At 42.6% G+C, this 22144-nt stretch overlaps 1 protein-coding gene across 2 annotated transcripts in view; it reads left to right on the top strand.

Annotated features, from left to right (window-relative positions):
* Positions 1–16788, top strand: part of PRKCI (protein kinase C iota) — a 76436-nt gene extending 59648 nt beyond the window's left edge. For both annotated transcript variants that reach the window (XM_072618491.1, XM_072618490.1), the window contains exons 11-18: positions 1501–1587; positions 4166–4301; positions 6861–6948; positions 7782–7907; positions 9924–10003; positions 11314–11403; positions 12772–12887; positions 14241–16788. In XM_072618491.1, the coding sequence (XP_072474592.1) occupies positions 1501–1587; positions 4166–4301; positions 6861–6948; positions 7782–7907; positions 9924–10003; positions 11314–11403; positions 12772–12887; positions 14241–14328 (811 nt within the window). In that variant the 3' untranslated portion in view covers positions 14329–16788. The remainder of the gene's footprint in view (positions 1–1500; positions 1588–4165; positions 4302–6860; positions 6949–7781; positions 7908–9923; positions 10004–11313; positions 11404–12771; positions 12888–14240) is intronic.
* Positions 16789–22144: the final 5356 nt, after the last annotated feature.

The raw sequence follows: 22144 nt of genomic DNA, 5'->3' as shown, positions 1-22144 counted from the left end.
GAACCGGGCATATCTGAAGGAATTGCTTGTGATAGTTTTACACCAAGGATGAAACCTGTACAGTCCTAGGCCATGATGCGGTGGTCTTGCCAGCAGATGGGGCTGCATAGTGCTCAGGCCAGAACTCTAGCATATTCCTCATGGAGGGTTGGGTGGGCCGTGGTGCCTAAAAGCAATCACTGTGCTAGGGAGCCCTTCCAGCATTCATCTGACCGACCTTCAGTTTGTTGCTGAAGAGCCTTCCCTGCTGGTTGGGGCCTTTTAGGACCCTTGTGCCCTAGTGAATGCCTGGAGTAGAACTCAAGAGGAGGTTCCCTTGGAGGGGCTGTAGTCATAGCAGGAGCTGAGTGGCCACAAGGCTGTGTGATTATGAAGCATGTCACACAAAGAATTCCTAGGCCCCCATGATAACCCCAGGAATTGGGGCAGCTAGGTGGTGCAGGGATAGAGCATCAGTGCAGGAGTCAGGAAGACCTGAGTTCAAATCTCACCTCAGACACCTGACACTCACTAGCTGTGTGACCTTGGGCAAGTCTGTTAACCCCAATTGCCTTATCATCTCCAGTCATCTTGATGAATATTTGGTCACTGAATTCAGCTTGCTCTGGAAGAGAAGTGAGGCTGGTGACCTGCACAGCCCTCCCTCACTCAAAACAAAGTCAAGTGCAAGTCATGCCATTATTTCCCTGATGGCATGGTCTTCTTTGGCAGTGAAGGACAAACACACACAACCCCAGGGATGAAGAAGTATCCCAGTCTGACCAGTGGGGGAGTCGCATTGGAGGGTCAGAGAGACTACTTCACACGAAGGCTGGTAGTCAATCTGTCCTTCAGTAGCAGTGTTAAAGATTGTGCGCATGAATAAAGAGCAAAAACAGCCTCTGCCCACCTAGAACTTTTGTTCTCATGGGGGAGAAATAACGTGTCCAGCACAGAAGTAGATAGATGCAAGACCTAGATGCTCCCAGCTTTCAGGCTTGGCTGCTGAGTAAATGATAAGTTTAATAACAAAAAACCTCCCCAAACTGAACCAGCTGTTTTGGGGAATGTTGACATTGTGAGTGATCTGCTGGGATCCTGTTGTGTTTCTTTGGGGCTTCCAGGTTTCTGAAGCTTTTTCCATATATTATCCCAATTTGATCCTAAAAATTTAGAAATGACCTGTATGGTTGGTGTTGCTTCCTGGAATGTCAGAGCTGCTGCTTTGGAGGAGCAGGTGCTAGAACTCTTAGTGTGATGAATGGAGACCACAGAGGAGGAGAAGGAGGCAGCCATGCTCTCACCAGGGGATCCCTTCCAAAGAGAGCCAGAGAGAGAAGCCCTCACTGGGCCGCCAGAGACTCTCCCTTAGGCCTTCTCTTCTCTGGCCTGTCCCCAGGGGGGCCCTGTTCTCCCGGCCGTGCATCCCATCGTTCTGACTGGCTTACGTTGTATTGTCCGCAATGTTAGAGTGAAGGCCTTGTCCCTGAGGGGAGTTTGAGAGGTGCTCTTCTTTTTTAGGTTGTTCTTTGTGATAGAGTATGTGAATGGAGGAGATCTCATGTTCCACATGCAGCGACAGAGGAAGCTCCCAGAAGAACATGCCAGGTAGGTTGTGTGCTGTTCCCTAGGTGGGTGAGGAGCCAGCAGTGGGAGACTGGCATACGTCCCCACACTCTCTGGCAGTTCTCCACATACCTGAGACTGGTCTCGGGCTCCTTGTTTTGCTTTAATATTTATCCAATATGTCCTGATGTACATAAGTATACTTTCAAAGGGCCTAAGCAAATGAATCATACAAGTAACTTTTTGAGGGAAATATTTGCTCTTGTTTTCAGGGTCCATTTACATAAAAATAGCTAAGTATACATTTTTTTTTTAGAATTCACATTCTTATTAGCAACACTGTTAAGTTCATTTATGTATATTTTTGAAAGTGATCACAGAACATTTCTGTTACTTAAAAAAATCCCTGAAGTTGGTCTGCCTGTATTTTTGCATTGATCAGTTTTTAAATTTGAGGGTCATAGTTCTGTCCTCAGTGTCAGTGAACTGGTGGAAAACTCCTTTGACCCTCTTGTGTTTTGTAACTTTGGTTTTGTGTCAGTTTGGGGAGATTATACATTGACCTTTTTGAACAGAGGTCAGAGGGCTAGATCAGGGATCACAAATGGAGTTTCAGACCTGGTTCTGCTTTGTCTCACTTGGGACAAACCACTTCCTTCCTATTAGTGGCCGAGTTGGTATATTCCCTCCATTTGTAAATCAGCAACAATGCCTGTATGGTTTTCTTCCCGAGAAAATAAAGCCCAAATGGATAGTCCCCAATTAATGTTGTATTTGTAATATTGTTATCAATTGTGAGGATTTATTTGAACTGAGAATGTCTGGCAGTCACGCTTGCTGGTCTGCCAGTAGGACATAGGAAGCTTGGATAGCACAAGGTTATGGTCAGAATGAGGAAACTGAGGCACAAAGTTCTAAGCACATTTGATTGATTAGTAAAGCATGAATTTACCTATGAATAGGATCTCAACTTCCTCAGCCAAGCAAAGACCATGAGTTAGAGAATGGTTGCCCTTTCTAGTTTTTAGGGAACAAAGAACAGGACTTTGTAGGGGGAGAACAAGTGATGGTTGGTTACGGAGCTGGGCATGGGGGACAATATAATTGGTTGGAAATTGGGAGTGAGGAGCTAGCCGCAACTCTCTCCTCCTCTTCCCTGACTAAGGAATGTTTATTGTTTGAGTCCACCTGCCAGGTTAGAGATGGCAAAGCAGACATCCTGGAAGATAGCTTGGTGGGGTAAAGATACTAGACCAGACTCCCTGGGGTCCACCTGCCTCCTTCAAGCGTAACAGATTTCCTTGACACAAGAACAGGACAGTGATTAACAAGAGAACTAAATTTCTAAACTTAACTCATCACAGGCCAGCTGAATTCTGAACTAAATTCAGAGACAAAGAACCATGATTTAGGCAGTCACAGGACAAAATCATTAACTGTAAATAGGATCAGTTAAAAAAACAGCAACACAGAATCAATGTTATTTCAGTAAGGAATAGGAGCTGAACAGTCCAGGACCCAGCTACAGTGTTTCCTGATTGCCCGGGGCCATTTGGGACCTTCAGCTAATGAAGGACAGTCTTTTCCAGAATGCTGCAGACAGTCAAGCTAATTAATGATTTTGTAGAGATTTGAGTTTATCCAGTGAGATTTAAGGCAAGAATTGGCTGTTTTGCTGTCCTCACAATGCCTGAATATTTTTCTAATACTTGAAGGACTCTCTATTCATCCCTCTGTGGGCCTGACCTTTCCCAGTGCTTCTCGTGGCCTTCTTGCCTTGGTGGACAGTTTCATTGGTTGCTATGGACAACACCAACAAAAAAATCACTTAGGTGTGCACTTCCACTCAGGAATGGTCTTTCCTTGACAAAGGAGTACACTTCATTTGAGATCATCCTGCCAGCAGTGAAATAGCTACCAGATAATGTTTTCCTCTGCTATTTCATGTGCCTTCCACATGTAAAACTTGGATATGTGTCATGTGTCATGACTCATAAAGCAGCGCCTTCTGTGCCACCATGATAGTCAGTGGGATTTTAAAAGTGCGAGTCACCCCCTTGTTGGTCACCTCCCTGATGCCGAGCCTTTGCTGGTCAGCAGACAGGCCGCGTACCAGAACCTGCTTCCCCTCAGAGCTTTGGAGAACCTGGGCTACAACCTCTGACACATACTGGGACCTCATAGGAGGGCTATTGTGACACTGCGTTACCTAATGGCAGAAACATTTTTTTTCATTCTTGTTCTGAGTGTCCAGTGTGAACAACAGGTTTTTGTTGGAAGGGTTGGTAGTTTTAGGTCATCCATTAAACTGTTTGAGGTATGAAAAGATTTCTGTGAAATACAGGCTTTAATGAAAAAACAATATTTTAAAATAATCAGGTGTGCTGACTCTGTCTTCTAGCTGATTATGTGTTGGACCTGGTGTCTGGGTTTGTGAAAGGATTGCTTAAGGAATTCTGACTCCTGACCAGAGAAAAAGAAGTTTTAATGTGATATGAGCACTATTTACGTTTGTAAAACAGTTACTTAGACGTGTCCTTACTAATTAGAAGCTGTGTAATTTAAAGTTTAACATGCATTTCTTTTGAAGCAAACCAGTGACCTTTTTATCTCATTCTAGATTTTATTCTGCAGAAATAAGTCTAGCACTAAATTACCTTCATGAACGAGGGATAATCTATCGAGACCTCAAGTTGGACAATGTGTTGCTGGATTCTGAAGGCCACATTAAGCTCACTGACTACGGCATGTGTAAGGTGAGGGCCCTTGGCCTAGCGCTTCGGAAAGGCTGTTGCCTCTGCTAATGGCCTCTAGGGGAGGAGGGGTAGGAAGGGGGGGAGGGGGGGAGGAGGAAAAGGAAACCTCATGGGGGTAGGGGGAGTGGCTCCAGAATGCTTTGGGTCAGCTCTTTTTCTTCCTTTTTTTCAATGCCACCTCCTCTGTGAGCCTCACTGAGGGTAAAGAAGGGCTGTGGTCAGCCTTACTGTTTCATAGATGACGGGGCTGCTGGGAATCCAGTGAGGTTTTAGGTGTATTGGTGGTGACCCAGACTCCAGTAGGAGAGGAGAGTGTGAATCCTCATGTCTGTCAGTTTTAAAAGATTCACCTTGAAGGGTCTCCTTTCTTCAGCCAAAATTAAGGGCAACTGTTACCCCTTCTTCAGGGGGCTCTGTGCAATGATCTTTGCCTTGGGCCTTCTCCTTGATTGAGCTCAGCAGCAGCTGCAAAGCTTCATGGGCAAAGTTGACCTTATTTAAGTGCTGACCATGAGCCATGATGTTGAGGGGCCTGCTTTCCTGGTATCTGTGGCTGCTGATGTGCACGGGGAAAGACATCTCACGTGAGCCCTTTTCCCATATATTTCCCTGGCTTTGGAGAGAAGCTTTTTTTTTCTTCAGTGGTTCTCTCAAAGCCTTTTGGGTCCCTTTGTGCCCTTTCAAAAATGTCCATGGCACCCACCATTACACCATTTTTTTAAATTGTCCAGGAGAGGACAGGAGGGAAGCATAGACAAGCTGGACAATTTGGAAAGCAGCACGTGTAATGCAGTGTATACTTAAAAAAAAAAAAAAAAAGCAAGCGGCATGAAGTGGAGCTTCACAGTTTCATGTAGCATCCTCATTTTGTGTTTGCTGTGTGGGGGAAAATGTTCTTTTTTGGGATTTTAGGTTTAGAATTTTAAAATGTTAAATATGGCATATTTCTCAGGAAGTTTCATTTCTTTAAGAAGAGAAATTATAAGAATAAAGGGACCTGTTAAAACTACTTTCTGTCTTTCCTTTATTCGGAAGTTTTGTTTGTTTTCATTTGTGTCATGCTCTGGAGAAATTTGGTGGCCTTCAGATGACCTGACTGAGAAAGGCATTTTAATTTGCTCCTTGCAAGAAGGGGTTCCCTTTAGATTCCAAAACCTGACCTAGTGGCATTTGAAGCTGGTCCCCACTTCCCTGCTGGGAAGCCCAGCTAGCAGGGAGCACTGCCCAGTAAGGTTCAACCGTCAGGAAAATTAAAAGCACCCCCAAACCCCCACCCCAGAACAGAACCCCCTATCTGAAGGTTTGAGGCCAGCGAAGGAGAGAAGCAGCTTAATGCCTTTGGCTAAATGTTAATGTTGGATGAATTTGTTTTTCTTGTAACAGGTTTTTTGGAAATCAGAAACACTTTGTGAAGCACTTTCACAGTTTTCTTCCAGAAATATTCCCTGTTACTTTCTACAGGTTTCCACTGGCTGCTTTAACATTGTATAGACTTTGCTGGTGGGTGGAGGCCCTCTGCTATGAGTTCATCTAACCTCACTTTGAGTTTACATTGGAAACATTTCATGGACAATTTTTTTTCACTAATTTCGGACATGAAACACAGCCAGCTTCTTGGTGGTTTGTACTCACGTTGTATAGACTTTCTATTGAGGTGATCAAGGCCTCATGACAAATTTCACATTGTGTCACGAGAGAATCATTTGTCATTCCTCAAAGCTGCTTACAAACCAATGACAGTATCCAGGCTTATTGAAATTATTAGTGGTTAACCTACTTCCTGCCTTAGTGTAGCTCCTGTGTATTATGACAGTTCTAGTAGAATTAATGGATCATCATCACATGGATGTGGATTTTAAAGCAGGGTACTTGTGGGATACAATTTTTTTGCATAGTTTGAAATTAGAGGCTAGGAAGGAATAAAGTCAGATCTTTTTGAAAAGGTAGTTGTCATAATGGACCTATTTCTAAACAGATAATAGTGAAGACAGATGTTCTTTGAGCTGTGTATATTTGAAGGATATCACAGGCGTTTTAAAAAATGGTCATTGTGGCAGGGACATATTTTAATCAGGCTCCCGTAAGCATTCATCTGGCAGTTGCTGTGCGTGAGGCACTTGAGATTTAAAGATAAAAGGGAACCAGGCCCTTGTGGGAGTTCACATGCTTATCAGAGGAAAACAATCCACAAACATATCAGCAAATCAAAATATATACAAAGTAAGTGAAAGATCATGGGTGGAGGGAGGAACTGGCACTCAGAAGGACATGGTACTTGAGCTCAGCGTTGAAAGGAGATGTTCATTCCCTCTTGGAGACAAGCTGGGCCAAGGCATGATGGGGAAAGCGAAGCGTCCAGAGGGTGGGGTTAGCGAGAGGACCAGTGTGGCCAGAACGGAGAGTGTACAGCGGACTGACTCCCCCAGAGTCTGGAGCTGTTGACTTTTAAATTAACCCTTATCTGACCAATACTGGACTTGGGATGTTGAGATGGGGCAGGTGATTTGACAGCAAAATTTAGGGTTCCTGTGACACCACTGTTCTCTTTTTTTTTTAAAGGAAGGATTAAGGCCAGGAGACACAACCAGTACTTTCTGTGGTACTCCAAATTACATTGCTCCTGAAATTTTACGAGGAGAAGATTATGGTAATAAAGAGTTGGGTTTTTGTTTTGTTTTTTTGTCTAGGTGATGGTAGTCTAGCTCGTGACTTTATTTAAAAAAAAATTGATCATCTTCTGTTTTAGGTGTTTGCCTTTTGAGTTTTCTAGTGTTTCAATAGTGACCTTATTAGAAAAAAATACATGTAGAAAATCCAGGTAACACCCCCAGCCCTCACTATATGAGAAATAAGAAGGGGAGGAATGATAGGGAGGTTCTTTGATCCACCCATAGCTAAAGACCTGGAAGGGGGAGGTTGCCAGTGTCAGGATACTTTATATATGGAATTCATGCCATGCCCCCCCTCCCCCCATCAGCAGGAAGATTCACCCTGGATACTAAAGCTGTGGTCAGGCTGTTCTCTATCTGTTTGTAGCTTATGGCTATGTCTGTGTGACAGTGATTCCTTTCTGCTCATTAGAAGCCAAGGGGAGAATTTGATTGACCTGAAGGGTCCATTCCATGGACAGTCCAAGATGTCCCGCCTGGGGAGTTATCCCAGTCAGAAATCTTGTTCTGTGGAGTTTTATTTTATCCTTAGATATTCCAGGATCTGAGCTTCTCTGTGGAAATTTTGTCTCTGGAGTTATGGAAATTTATAAGATTCATTTTCTAAAAGTTACTCTTTTGAACAGATTTTTAGGAATGCATCTTTTTGTTAATTTAACGACATAAACCCTGTGACTTTGTGATGTGGATTAGAATGCATTTAGAAGACCATTTCATACATAGTACTTGTGTTTATTTGGTAATGAAGACCTTAAAGAATGATGGTTGACTATTTTTTTCCTCTTTTTTAATTCAAACCTCTTTTTTGAAGGTTTCAGTGTGGACTGGTGGGCGCTTGGAGTGCTGATGTTCGAGATGATGGCAGGAAGGTCTCCCTTTGATATTGTCGGGAGCTCTGATAACCCTGATCAGAACACAGAGGATTATCTCTTTCAAGGTGATTAGTCAGTTGGTCAGCAAAATGAAACATTTACTATGTGCCAGACACTGTGGTAAATGCTGAGCAGCAAAGTGAGGCCAAAAGAAAGTTCTGTTTCCTTTTTCTGAGACGAAGATAAGACAGGGGAGCTTTCTTGGGAAGCTGGGCTGCACTGTCATCTTTGGCAGCAGGTCTTGGAGCTTTACCCCTGCTCAGTATCTGTGGTTTTCTGGTGGTTTTGTGCCTCTTGTCCCCAGCTGCAGAAATAAGAAGCAGCTTAGCTCTGCACACCTAAAGGAACACCATGGTGTTCTGGGCATAGCTTGGGCAGTGTCATGGGGGGAGAGAATTCAGGAGGCAGAGATGGCCTGATTAGGTAGGACAGACTTTACAGAGAATCCCCAGAAGAATGTAGAGAAAAGAAGGAACCATGCCCAGAAATAAAAGAGCACAGTTTCTACAACAGAATGAGGGCAAGACCTGCCCCCCCCATCAAAAGAAGAGAATGAAGTGTGTTCACTGTGACCTTTTAAGCAGCTTCCATAACTTAACAGTCAGACGTTCATTAAGCACCTTCTGTGTGCCAGGCACTGTGCTGAGGGCTGGCGACAAGAAAAAAGTCAGAAGACAATCCCTGCCTTTAAGGAGCTCCCAGTCTAATGGGGGAGATACTGTGCCAATGAATATGTACAAAGTAAGCTATGTTTAGGATCAATGGGAGATAATTCACAGAGGGAAAGCACTGGAATTCAGAGGGGTTGGAGAAGACTTCCTGTAGGAGGTGGGATTTTAGTTGGGATTTCAAGGAGTCAGGAGAGGAGGGAGGGCTTGATTGTAGGTGGGGGCCTGCTAACGAGGATGGCCAGAGCTGAGATGGAGTGTCTCCTGAGTGAAGTAGTCAGGAGGTCCATGTCACTGGACAGAAGATAACGTTTTAGAGAAGACCCGAAAGGCAAGAGGAAGCAAGATTAGGAAGAGCTTTGAAGGCCAGACAGTGTTTTGGAAGTACTAGCCACTGTAGTTCGTGTGGGGATATGATCCGACTTGGGTTTTAGGAAATTCACTCTAGTGGCTGTGAGCTGTGTGGAGGAGGCAGGCAGACAACCCCCCCCCCACTGAGTGTAGTAGCCCAGGTGTGAGGTGGGGGGGGGGGGGGGCAGGGGGGAGAGGCAGGGTGTGAGAGAGGAGGTGGGGTAGGGGCAGAGGAAAGAAGGGGTCCTCTTGGGGAGATGTTGCAGAGGTGAGCTTGGATATAGTGTGGGGACGAGAAGGGAGAGAGGTGGGGAATGGATCCAGGATGACTCCTAGGTTGGGACCCTTGTCCTCTACTGTAATAGGGAGGTTGGAATGGGGGGAAGGGTTCTGGGGAGAGAGATGGAATTCAGTTTTAGACATAGGGAGTTTGAGGCACTGTACACAGTAACAGCAACATCGTACAATGACCAGCTTTGATAGACTTGGCTCTCCTCAACAAAACAGTAATCTAAAACAATTCCAAAGTACTCATGATGTTGTCCGTATCCTGAGAAAGAGCTATGGAGTCTGAGTACAGATTGGGCTATTTTCCCTTTCTTTTTCTTCTCATGGTTTTTCCCTTTCGTTCTGATTCTTCTTTCACAACATGACTAATGGCAAAGTATGTTTAACATGATTGTACATGTATAATCTATGTCAGATTGCTAGATGTCTTGGGCGGGGCTAGAGAAGGGAGGGAGAAAACATCTGTAACTCAGAATCTAAGTGAATGTTGAAAACTCTTGACATGTAATTGGAAAAAATAAAATACTATTTTTTTGAAGCATACTTTTTCTTTATTTTCTTGTTTTCTTTTTCCTTGTTTTCTTTTCTTTTTTATTTATTTTAAAAATTCTTTTGATAATTATTTAAAAAATAAAATACTTTTAAGTGGAAAAAATAAAATAAGAAATCTTATGAGAAGAAAAGACTCACAATTGGAGGTCAGCAGAGAGATGTAGTTTTAGAAGTTAGCTCTTTAAAACTGGCATATGATCTCTTCATTGTTTTCCTTTCTAGTTATTTTGGAAAAGCAAATTCGAATACCCCGCTCCCTCTCTGTCAAAGCTGCGAGTGTTCTGAAGAGTTTTCTTAATAAAGTAAGAGTTGGTGTTTGGGGGTGTCTTATGCATGGCTGCACTTCTGGGAAATGGGGTTCCTCAGCAAGGGGCCCTGGAGCTTAAGATTCCCAGATGTGCCCCAAAGTCTTTTTTAGTTTTCAATTCATTTGTCAGTCATGTTCTTAGAGGTTATGTGACTATGCTTAATGAAACCTTTTCATTTATTGCCTTAATATCCCCCTGTAGTGGGTGAGGTGATATACATGAATGCCAACTATAAAGCAGCCTCACCTCCGGACCCACCCCTTCTCCAGGACTGTGTTTTAAGTCACTGTGAAACAGTAAATAGGGCATTGATTCCCCAAGAGATAGCTGTCCAGGGCCTACTTTGTGGATGACGGTATGAGAGAGAGTGAAAGAAATAGGGAAGAAAGATCCCTCTCTCCCCCAGGAACCAGTCACCTACCTGAGCAAGCAGGTCTTGCACAAAGGATTAATCATGTTGAATAGCTCATGGTGGGAGGTGATTCAAGAGCTGGGTTGATGGATTAGTACAGTAAGTGCTGGGGGAACTCAGGAACCAGTCAGGAGACATTAAGTACTGTTTTTGACCATTAAAAAACCAGTGGAGCCTGGAAGTTTGAGGAGCCTTCCCTCAGCCATTGCCAATCTCTTAAGGGACCAGAGTGGAAAGGGGGCTGGGATGGAGCTAACACCACATGGCAGCAGCAGCAGAACCTAGGGGGGATGCACACCTTCCAGAGGAAATAGCTTGACTTGAGACTTAATTGTTAACACAGTGCAAAGTGAAGGTGAGAGGTGTTAATATACAAATTTAAAACGACTTTAACCAAAAGAAAAATGAGAACATATCCTCATAGTAGTGAGGTGGCCAAGATTCCCCTGCAGCTGAATGAATCAGCTGAGGGAGATCAGTGGCAAAGAGGAAAAGTTTTTTTACCTGTGACTACTTTAAATACTAGATGAACTCACAGCAGTCTGGGTGTACTGTCCAGAATTATGAAGCAGTGCTTAGAATTGAGTTAGAACCAAGACTGTCTGGGGTGATAACGTTTGGGGTTCAAGAAACTTGGAGCCTCAGCAGCTCTGTGATGCTTTCAGCAGCAAGACTGACATTCCTCCTTAACTTGCATGACATATTCGAGGCGGAGGGGGGAGAGGCTGGACCATGGCTGCATTATAGAGACACAGCAACCATTTTATAACCTGGTGGGATTAACCTTGTAGCCTCTAGGAAGAAGAATGAATGATTATTAATTCCAGGGGTATGAACGTTTTTATCCCCATTTGGCATTCATTTAATAAATTGACCATTCTTCCACTTCTAGGACCCCAAGGAACGGTTAGGTTGTCATCCTCAGACAGGCTTTGCTGACATTCAGGGACATCCATTCTTCCGAAATGTAGACTGGGATATGGTATGTGGATCATCTTCTTTTGTTTTTAAACAGGTTTTATTATTTACTTTTGTTTTGCATCACAATTGTTTCTGGAAATGTCTTTCCCTACATTACGTAGCTATTGATATGCTAACTCTTTAGATAGAAGCATTGATGGATAAAACATTGGTTAAGCACATGTTCCAGGCTGTACAAGATGGTCTCAGCTCTTAAGGAGCTGACCTTTTCACAGGGCAAGACAAAATAGAAAGGAGAGCTGGAGAGCAGGGGAGGAGGAAGGACGCCCCTCCCAAGGGCTGCTGAGGAGGTAGAGAGTCCAAAGCAGGAGTGGAACAGGGAGTGAAATGAGCATGGCTGGGACCCTTGATTAAGGGTGAACCTGGTCCAAGGTTCACCAATCAAGAGAGCAATGCTTGGGGCAGAGTCAGCCCAGGATGGGCCAGGCAGCTGGGGAGATGGAACAGTACCTTGGGATACCTTCTAGTCTTCTTCATCTACCTGTCACCTACCCAGCATTAGAAGGGCCCACACCCTACTAATCCGGAAAGGTTTTTAGAACCAGCCTTTCTCCTTCATTGTCTCCTCGTGGCCTGGAGGGGACCCCAGCTTCTTCAAGCTTTTGTCAGAGGAACACAGACTCTGGCTAATCAGTCTTGTTAAGCAGTCAGGGCTTGGGATGGACAGAGTGTGTTTCTCTGCTCTGAGGGGAAGTTTTATTTTTCAGTTGTCCAAAGGCTAATGGATTTTTAGGCCAGAGTAACTTCAGAAGACCATCTAAGCTATAGAGAGGTCAGAATCAGTGTTGCTGAAGGGATTGCCCCAGGGATGAAATTATATATGTTTGATATGTACTGGATGTGTAAAATTTCTTTTTGGAGCAGGGAGGCAAAGCAATTGGGGTTAAGTGACTTGCCCAAGGTCACGTGGCTAGTAAGTGTCTGAATTTGAACTTGGTCTTCCTGACTCGCAGGGCTGGTGCTCTATTTGCTGCCCACCTGGCTGCCCCAGTGTATATAAATTACATACCTAGTTGTGTGTGTGTGTGTGAATATATGTTACTGAACACATATGGTAACATAGGGATACGTTACATGTATATATGTATAGTGTAGTAATATATGTATGTATATGTGTTTGTGTAGATGGTAGTATGTAGGATTCATATCTGAGTACATATGCCTGTGCATGTAACAGAATCATGTAGCTAGAGGGAATGAATAATTTTGGCCTGTTGCTCAACTCAAAGCGTTTAATGTAGTCCTGCTCAAAGGAGCATTTGGTTTCGAGGTCAGGCCTATGGTCTGAAATGGAACCTAAAAAGACAGTGAAGTTGCAGGTCCACATGTGTTTTTTCTCAATTGCCTCCCATGAAACCTGTCTTTCTAGATGGAACAAAAGCAGGTGGTACCTCCCTTCAAGCCAAATATTTCGGGGGAATTTGGTTTGGACAACTTTGATTCTCAGTTCACTAATGAACCTGTCCAGCTCACTCCAGATGATGAGTAAGTTAACGGCACAAAATGTTCTGATATTTCTTGGACTGAAGCTTATTATGATCATTTGAAAAAAACAGTTTTATGGGAACTGGGTGCTTTGTGACATGTTTGGGACTGAGAAGTCCTAGGGTCCCATCTCTGCTGCCCCATAGTCCTCCTCATCTCTTAATTTTGCTCCTCTGAAGCCTGTAGCAGCTGTTGCAAACCCAAAGCCCTGCTTGTCTCCCTCCCTGGCAGGTTGGCTTCACCTCATACATTAGTTAGGTCCTCAAGGTCTTCTAGTGTGAATCCCAGTCTTCCTCCTGTCTCCCTGGCTCAGACATTCTCTGTCTTTGCTGTTTGCAGGAAGAGGCACCCTTCCTACTTTCTTATTCTAAGAAAAGTCCCTTCAGTCACCATTGCCTAAAGGAAAACAGTCTAGTGGGAAAAGACATCTTTAGCATTGGCTCCCCATCCCTTAGAACCTGCTTTGGAAGCCCAGTTCTGTCTGCCACTCAGGAGTTGTCTCCTGACTCCCTGAAGGGGTCTGTACTTGATGTTGTCAGCCAGCTCTTGGCCTCTCATAGTGGATTTTCTGTCCTCAACCCCACAACAAATGCAGCACCAGGGACAGCGGCCTTTTATTGGGCATTTTTACAACACTGGACACTCTCCTCTTTAGGAATGATCCACAGCCCTGGGATGGACACTTACTAACCTCCTAACATAGGGAGAGGCCATTTTTAGCTCTGGGAAGTTTGGGAAGGAGGATAATCGGATGGATCTGAAGATTCACTTAGAACAGAAGCCTCAGTTGTGATTGTTTCTGCCGCAGCCTTTGGTCATCTTCACTTTAAAGTCTGTGACTCTAGGCTGGAACTCTGGACAAAGAAGCCTGTTGAGTTTTCCCTTCTTTATATTCTAGAAATATTCTTAAATATTTTCTCTCTGACTTTTAAAAGTCCATCTAAGTGTAGAGTTTGTGTGTGTGCACATGCACATGTGTTCTGGCATTATAGACCCCCATTGATGGTCCAGTGAGACCAATAGACTCATTTCAGAATAAAATATTAAAAATGGAAGGGAATGCTGAATTTCAGTTAGGTTATTGAAAAGAAAGAAAGGGGTTTTTTTTCCTTCCCTCAAGTTCATAGACTCCAGGTTAAGGACCCCTGATCCAAATGATTGATATTCTTCATACATTTTATTTGATATCTATATATATTTGATGCCTTCGTAAAGCCTCATTTTTGTAGTTTTTCCTCTAATTTATAGTTTTAATATACCTTTTTTGCCAGTTTTCTGTCTTAATTAGTGTATGGCTGCTGATACCCCTGTCTTAAATATTATTAAATTCCTAACGGATTTCTCTCCCAACAGTGACATTGTGAAGAAGATTGACCAGTCTGAATTTGAAGGCTTTGAGTATATCAATCCTCTCTTAATGTCTGCAGAAGAGTGTGTCTGATTGAGCCTCATTCCTTTTGCCTGTGTTGTCCCATAATGCATGGATAAACGAGTTACCAGTTTGGATGCAACCGTATAGAATAAGCTGAACATTTTAAATTTGTCATCTCTTGTGGCACACTCGGTATCATTTATCCCTGATCCTAATGACCAAATGATCACATTTAAGTTCAACTACAAGAAAAATTCTCAAAACACATTCCAGAGACTCGGACCAGGAAGGATGAAGTTGTAACAAAGTGGGCAGCTGCAGGAGTTTAGGGGGTGCCTGAGCAGTTGTGGCTCTCATATCGCTTGTTAAGTGGTAGCCAAGTCTCCTTTTTATTTAAAAGAACATTTGTTACTGCTTTTGAAGAAGACCTCTGGTACATTGCATTAAGGCACACTGTGAAATAGCATTGTCTAAGCCTCTCATAGTTACACCAGTCATCAGGCTGCCGTGGTGGTGGTGGTGGTGGTGAAGTGTTATTTTGGAGGAAGAAGATGACTTTGAAATACATGTTCCTGTTCTTTAACTCTAGGAGTTCAGTTTTATGTTTCCGTCTTGTCCTGAATAGTCAAACTTGTAACGTTATGACAGTCCTTAAATATGTGGGTATAAGAAAGATGCTGCTTCCTTATAACTGGAGGATACACTTTTCACTCAGGAGAGCACTAGACACTCCAGAAAGCCGTCAGTCTGTGGGCTTGGAGTCTCTCCCTTTTGGGATCCCAAGGGAAGAACTAGCGCCCCTCTGAGACTTCTGTCCAGAAATTTCTATACCTGGGGCGTCAGCTAACAAGAATGCAAAGGAGCCTGGATACAACTAAGGTGCCTGGTTGTCAGGATGTAGAAAATAAAAATTGCCTTTAGCAAAAATAGGTGGTTGGAGTTGGAGAAGGTATAAGGTCATATTTATTTTCCCCCTCAAGGGAAGAATTCCACATCTGCTCTTTTAAGATTCAGTGACGGTTTCTTTGTGGGAATTGGATGAGCAAGGAGAAATACTTTGTTTCCAAACTTGAAAAGGAATTACATTTAGCCAGTGGAATTGGTGTGCATTTAAAAACAAATCTTTTACAATTTGATATGTATAGGAGATGTTATCTTCCTACTGAGGCAACTTAATTAGAGTTTTCTTGAAAATTACCATATGAATACTTGCCGCTTATTCTCCATGGAATCTTCCATGAGATCCAAGAAAAATGATTATAATAAATGTTAGAGAAAACTGGCCATTATTCTGGCTCACTCTGGATTTTATAAACTCTTCTTATGTAGATAATAGATATAATACAGAGTAAGAAGGCAGGCTCTTTAAGCTATTTTTGAATAAATAGTAATATGTTTGAGAAATTTATTGGCTGAATAAATGCCAAAAGTATCATCCTTTCATTATTTTTTGAGAGCGTAATTTGGAAGCTGGAATAACCCAGTGCGTTGAAATTGCCTATACATTCCCAACCTTATTAAAAATTTAATTGTGAGAAGGCAGTCAGATGTAGTCCTAAATTCAGAATGATGTAAGGAATTGGTCCTATACATTTTATGAGTTTTTCTTCCCCCTCTTTTTCTTTAAAAGCTACGTATCACTAGATATGGTTTCACACAGTTCTATAGTGTCTTTATTTTTCCTGTGCCTAGCCTGCATGGAGAAATTCAAAGAAAACAAAATTATAATCTAAAGATAGTTTATTTTTGTTTTGTTTATTAGGTAATTATAATCTAAAATTAGTTTTGGAGATCCAAAGGGTTTGCCCCAGGTCATTGGTGGGACATCTCTCATCAGAAGGTGTTGATCTTGAACTCAGAGTGGTGATGCTTCCTCTGTCCCTAGGATTGTCTTTGTCTTTGTCCCGTGACCTGTTTCCAGGAACGCTACAAAACAGTTGGGGCCAGGGGTGCGTTTACTGTTCTCGTGAGCTGAACACTAAAGGCGTATGACTAACTAGAGTCTTCATTTGGAAATGTCTGCACAAAACTGATGAGTTTTCTATCAGTCATGTTACAGGTGATATGCATTTTCTATAATGTGGCTTTAACCTCCAGGGTGGCCTTTGGTTTTAGTATGATTTTTAAAAACGAATAAGATGTGTAAATTTTATACAGATTGCCATTGCAAATAGGTTTTTACTTATTTTCATTTTTCCACACCCTTTTAAGTGCCATGTCAATTTTTTAAAAAAAACTTGGTGTAGAGGCTGTCTCAAAATTACTCAGCAGGGAAATCAGGCGTTGGACAGTCAGAGTAGTTGGAACTTTGGGTTTCTAGGAAATAAGATTTATTTTCATAAGCATGACATGTTTGTGGAGTGACCTCATTTTATTTGTGTAAAGACTGGACTCCAGGTACTCTGCTTGTTCAGTACTAATGCAATTTACGTTTTCTTTCATGTGAAATACACAGAATATATTGTCATCTGTATTTGTGCACCTTCTTTTTTACTTTGTCTTTAAATAAAATGTTTATAATAGTCCTCATTACAAGTGTTTTTTTTGGCGGGTGGGTGGGTGTGGACATTTTAGCATCCGTAAAGAAGTTGTCAGATTTGTGTATAATCAAGGAATTGAATGAAAAAGGTTTTAAATGTGGAATTTTGTTGTGTTCCCCCAAGCATAAGAATAAGGTAGTGTTTGGAAGATACCTTATGGAACCAAGCAAATTTCCTAGTATAATTTCAACTCTTTTTAGCATTCCTTTTTTTTCTACTAGTATATGAAAGGTCTGTTTATTATGCTTGATAAATACTTGATTTCAGGGTTGAAGATCTCAAAGGGTTTTTTTAATAACTGGACTGGTGAGGTGCCCTGTCTTCCCTGGTTGCCCCTTTGGGAGTTCTTTAGCTCCAGAGAGATGGTCCTCAGCACCCACCTGTCCTGGCAGATGGGTTAGAAAGAGGCAACCCAAAGTCCAGGGCCCTCCTAGCAGCTGAAGCATCCCCTTTTCCCTGATGAGTGCCTGCACTGGCTTTCATGAAGCACTGTCATGATCCCAGAGAAGCCCACGAAAGGATCTGAGAAAGGAGTTTGCCTGGAATTCCAAGAATTGCAGATCACTACAGAAATCATGTTCCAGCTTGAAGCCAAGGTTTGACATGTATCTTAGCCAGAAGTTCAGGGACAGGGCTAATCAGTGTAGAGCCAGGTAACATTGTTCAAAGACACATGGAACCATGAACTTTTTGGCATGGTTAATTGTACCTTGGAGCTCCACCTCCAAGGTCTCAGGTTGCCAGTCTCTGCTCTAGGGCTTACTGGGCAGATAAGTTTCAGATTTATCATGCAAAAAAAGGAACATTTTGGTTAATGGCCCCCTAGATTTTTGTGTCTTCCTTATGGAATTCTAGGTGTTTTGTGGAATCAGAAGACACCCATACAAGCATCCTTACTCGATTTATCGAGTTATATTTAAATGTCTGCTTGCACATACCACTTTGCCAAGCACCATGAGACTAACAATAAAAACCCAGCCCCTGCCCTTACAGTCTGGACTGAGCAACACAGTGAGGAGCAGACATCCTGAGGAAGCTAGACAGCTGTGCTGTACCTCAGGCAAGATGCAGTGGCAAAAGCCAAGTGTCTTAAAATATACATTCTGTGCAAGATTATATGTCTGTTCTCTGTGCCAAGAAATGGAAATTGGGCCTTGGATGGATATGAAAGAAAAGCTGTCAAGTGTCTTCCCTTAAATTAGGTCTTGGGCAGAATATCTTTACAGAAAGAAGGATCAAGGTGAGGACGTCAGAGAAGGGATAAATTGGCTGTACAATACAATAATATCATTGGGCCCTGGGCAGCTGCTTGTCTATTTGACTTTAATAATGTGTATTTTTAATGATGCTTTTCCACCTGAAGAAACAAAAAGGATTGGTGGATGTTTTTTTTATTTCTGTCTTCAGTCTGCATAAATTTTGGTGTAAAATAGTTCATGGTCATGGGATCAAGGCAGAAGTGTTTCTTAGTACAAATGCCTTCAATTAAGAGGCTTTAGGGTATTAGCAGAAGTTGTCTTTGGTGCTTGGGCTGAACCAATGCAAATTCTAATTGGCAAAGGCCACAGAAAGGTTCCAACCCAATCTTTGAAAACTGAGATGCTTTTGTCAGTTTCAGGAAAGGACTGTTCTGGGTCCCTGGTGGTTTTAGCCTATGAAAGACTGGCCAGACTTGAATTCCTGTGATATAAATTATCTGTGGGCTGTAATTTGAGCAGAGCTTTCTGGGTCTACCCAGTAGCTCTTACATTATGCATAATTTGGCTACGACTAAACTCGTGTAAATGTAATTAACTCCTATAAAAAAACAAATTTTAACCCAGATTTTACATCATAAGGACATAAAATATGAAAAGACTAGTTAGTACATCTAGAGCAAATGGCTAAAGTCTTCTAGCCCCATATTCCCAACAAAGCAGTCAGAAGTGGATTCCCATAAAGGCGTAGTTGTTGACTTTTGCTTACCCACTCAGCCTAAAGTTAATTTCTTACTGATTGAACCCCAGGACACCAAAGCTTTGCTGTTTTGTTTTTGCTTGTTTTTGCTGCGTTATTGCATTTTGCCAGCGTGATGTTTTAATATTTAAAAATTTTAATTCAAGAATTCAAAGTTGCAGGATTTTGCAAAGTAGTACCAAAAAGAAAATAGGACCAAGATTAAATAGAATAGATCCCCCTTTGGAGGACCAACAAGGGTCCCACAGGATGAGAGGTGGCCTTTTAAGGGAGTGGTTGTTTGTACTGGTGGAAGGAGCACCAGATCTGTTGAAGCAAATCATAATGCTAATATAGTAGCTGACTTGTCAGACTCTTTACATGTAGCATATGAGGCAAATGCTGTTATCCCCATTTTATAGATGAGGAAAGGAAGGTTCAGAGCACCAATGACTTGACTGGAGCGACGCAATAAATTCCTTGTAAAGGAATCTTTTCCATCCTTGGGATAGGGACATTTTTTCCCCCCAAAACTGGCCCTATGTTAAACCCTGTTCTACCATTGATTTCCATTGTGTGTGTTCGTCCTTTGTTGCTGAAGACCATGCCATCAGAGAAGTAATGATATGACTTGCACTTGACTTTGTTTTGAGTAAGGGAGGACTGTGCAGGTCACCAGCCTCACTTCTCCTCCAGAACCATCTGATTCCAGTGACCAGATATTCATCAGGATGACTGGAGATGACCTAGACTGAGGTAATTGGGGTTAAGTGATTTGCCCAAGGTCACACAGCTAGTGAGTGTCAAGTGTCTGAGGTGAGATTTGAACTCAGGTCTTCCTGACTTCTGCACTGGTGCTTTATCCACTGCACCACCTAGTTGCCCCTTGATTCCCATTATAAATAAATGGAGTTGTGTTCTCTCAAATGGTGGACTGAAGACTGGGAAGTGGACTCAAGATTTGGGCTGGGCTTGTCTCTGGCTGAGAATCTAGGGAGGGCTGAGAGAGTTGGCATTTCACAGTCAGGAGGGCAGCAATGGATGGGAAGGTAGAACTGATCTGGCATGGGCATACTCTGCAGGGAGCAACCATACATACTCAGTGAAGCCTGGGACACTGAAACTGCCTCCCTCCTTTGTTTCACTGTGAGTCAGAAAACTTGAGGCTGAGACTGAGCCTTGGATCTGTGACTTATTACCTCTGTGTTCTTGGGCGAGTGACTGCATGTCTCTGGGCCCAGGCCATTTATTTTTTTAAACAAATGAGAATTGGAGGAGATGATTCCTAAAAGCCCTTCCAACTCTAAATCCCATGAAAAGAAAACCGAGAGGCAGGTAGTGTAAATGTTACTCCCATATTATGCTTGAAGAAATAATTCTGAGATTCAATGAGTTGTCCCCAAATCACCCAGCTTGAAAGTGGCAGATTTGGGATTGAACCAGGTGTCATCTAACAATCCTGTCTCTGGAAATAAAATATTCTATAGAAAGAAACTGCTTGGTGTGTTGGATGGAGCACTTAAAAGTGGCTATATAACCCTGGGGTAAATTACTAGACCTCTCTGCTGTCGGATGTTCTCTAGAAGGTCCCTATATAGTGCCTATCTCCTACCCCCTATCCAACTGCTTGTACATGCTTTTCTAAAAATGTTCTTTTATTATGAACTTGAGAAACAACAATAAACATGAACATTTCCATATAAAAGAACAGAAAAAGAAGCAGGAAACCACAAATCTTTCTTACATCAAGTTTGGTTTTTTTGTCTGATTTTATCAGTTCTCAGATTTGCCCTGTTTTATATATTGTCCACCATTTGTTTTCCATGGTGAGACAGAAACCATATGGAAACCCCCAAAGCTCTTCTTTATTTATTTTTTTCTTGTTCATTCAATTATTTTTGAAAAAATCTTTCCCCCCTTAGTACTGTTAGAACTTATAATAGTTCTGTTTATTCTCCTTGCAAAATTCCCATGTTTCCAGGTAGTCATTTACCTGACTGCCTCCAAGAAGGGTTGGTACAGTTGGTGCTGAGACCCATCCAGCAGCCTCACACATTTCCTTTCACAAGTTTTTCGCAAACAGCTATTTTTGAGTTGTTGTTGATTGATTCCACTTGATAATCTGGAAGTTGTAACTTCATAGTAAGGATGCAGCTAGTAGGTATGAAATCTATGCTTTCTTTAAAGTACTGAAGAAACTTTAGGAAACCATGAGAAAGGCCATGTTACATGATTTGTGGTATTTGGAATGAGATGGAGCATTTTACCACCAGTGGACAGATTTTGAACGTGATCAAAGGATGTCAGATTGTTGATACATTTGACCAAATAAATATATCTCTACCTGTCTGAGATGAGAGATTTTTATGCTTGCAAAATTCCAGTCTCACTCTAAGAGATCACATTCCTGTTAGGTGACTGAAACTCTTATATGTTCAATCCATAGCATATAGAGCTGGATGATCCAGTCCCTTATTGTACAAATGAGGAACTGAAGCTGAGTGATTTGCTATGAGTCATGGGGTTAATAAGTACCTGGGGCAGGATTTGAACTCTGGTCTAGCTGCTACATCAGCTAAGTGCCTCTTTTAGGCTCCATTAGAGCAGTTTCTTTTTGGTGCTGTGAACCCCTTTGGAAGCATGTGGATGCTACAGTATGATAAACATTAAACACCTACTATGTGCCAGGCAGTGGGGATGCAAAAAATAAAAAAAGAAAGACAGTCCCTGCCTTCAAGGAGCTTGTAATCTAATAGGGGAAGACAAAGACTTGGGGAGATGCTAGATACCCACCATGGGGTACATGAAGGTGATGGAGCTGAAACCAAGCAGAGGGACTACTGGCAAATGAAGAGATGGTTGGCATTTTTGAGCCCTGTATCAAGGGAGGCTGTGGGAAGAGTTACTGCTATCCAGCCCTCCAATCAGAGAGGCGGAAACAATTAAGGGTACTGATGAAGTGTGAGAACAAAGCTAAAGCAATCTCCATGATAAAAGTTTCCTGGTGGTGAGAGTATTGGGAGGGAGGGAGAGGATGGAATTTTGATGATGGTGGAATTTCTTCTTTCACCCTTCCCTTCCCTTCCCTTCCCTTCCCTTCCCTTCCCTTCCCTTCCCCTCCCTTCCCTTCCCTTCCCTTCCCTTCCCTTCCCTTCCCTTCCCTTCCCTTCCCTTCCCTTCCCTTCCCTTCCCTTCCCTTCCCTTCCCTTCCCCTCCCTTCCCTTCCCTTCCCTCCCTTCCCTTCCCTTCCCCTCCCTTCCCTTCCCTTCCCCTCCCTTCCCTTCCCTTCCCTTCCCTTCCCTTCCCTTCCCTTCCCTTCCCTTCCCTTCCCTTCCCTTCCCTTCCCTTCCTTCCTCTCTTTCATTCCTTGTGATTTGCTTTAATTCATACAGCACTTTTATGCTGGCTAT

This window comes from Notamacropus eugenii, chromosome 6 (genome assembly GCF_028372415.1).
Source record: "Notamacropus eugenii isolate mMacEug1 chromosome 6, mMacEug1.pri_v2, whole genome shotgun sequence".
Taxonomy (NCBI): Eukaryota; Metazoa; Chordata; class Mammalia; order Diprotodontia; family Macropodidae; genus Notamacropus; species Notamacropus eugenii.
The sequence above is the reverse complement of the archived record's forward strand: the minus strand, read 5'-3'. Positions and strand labels throughout refer to the sequence as shown.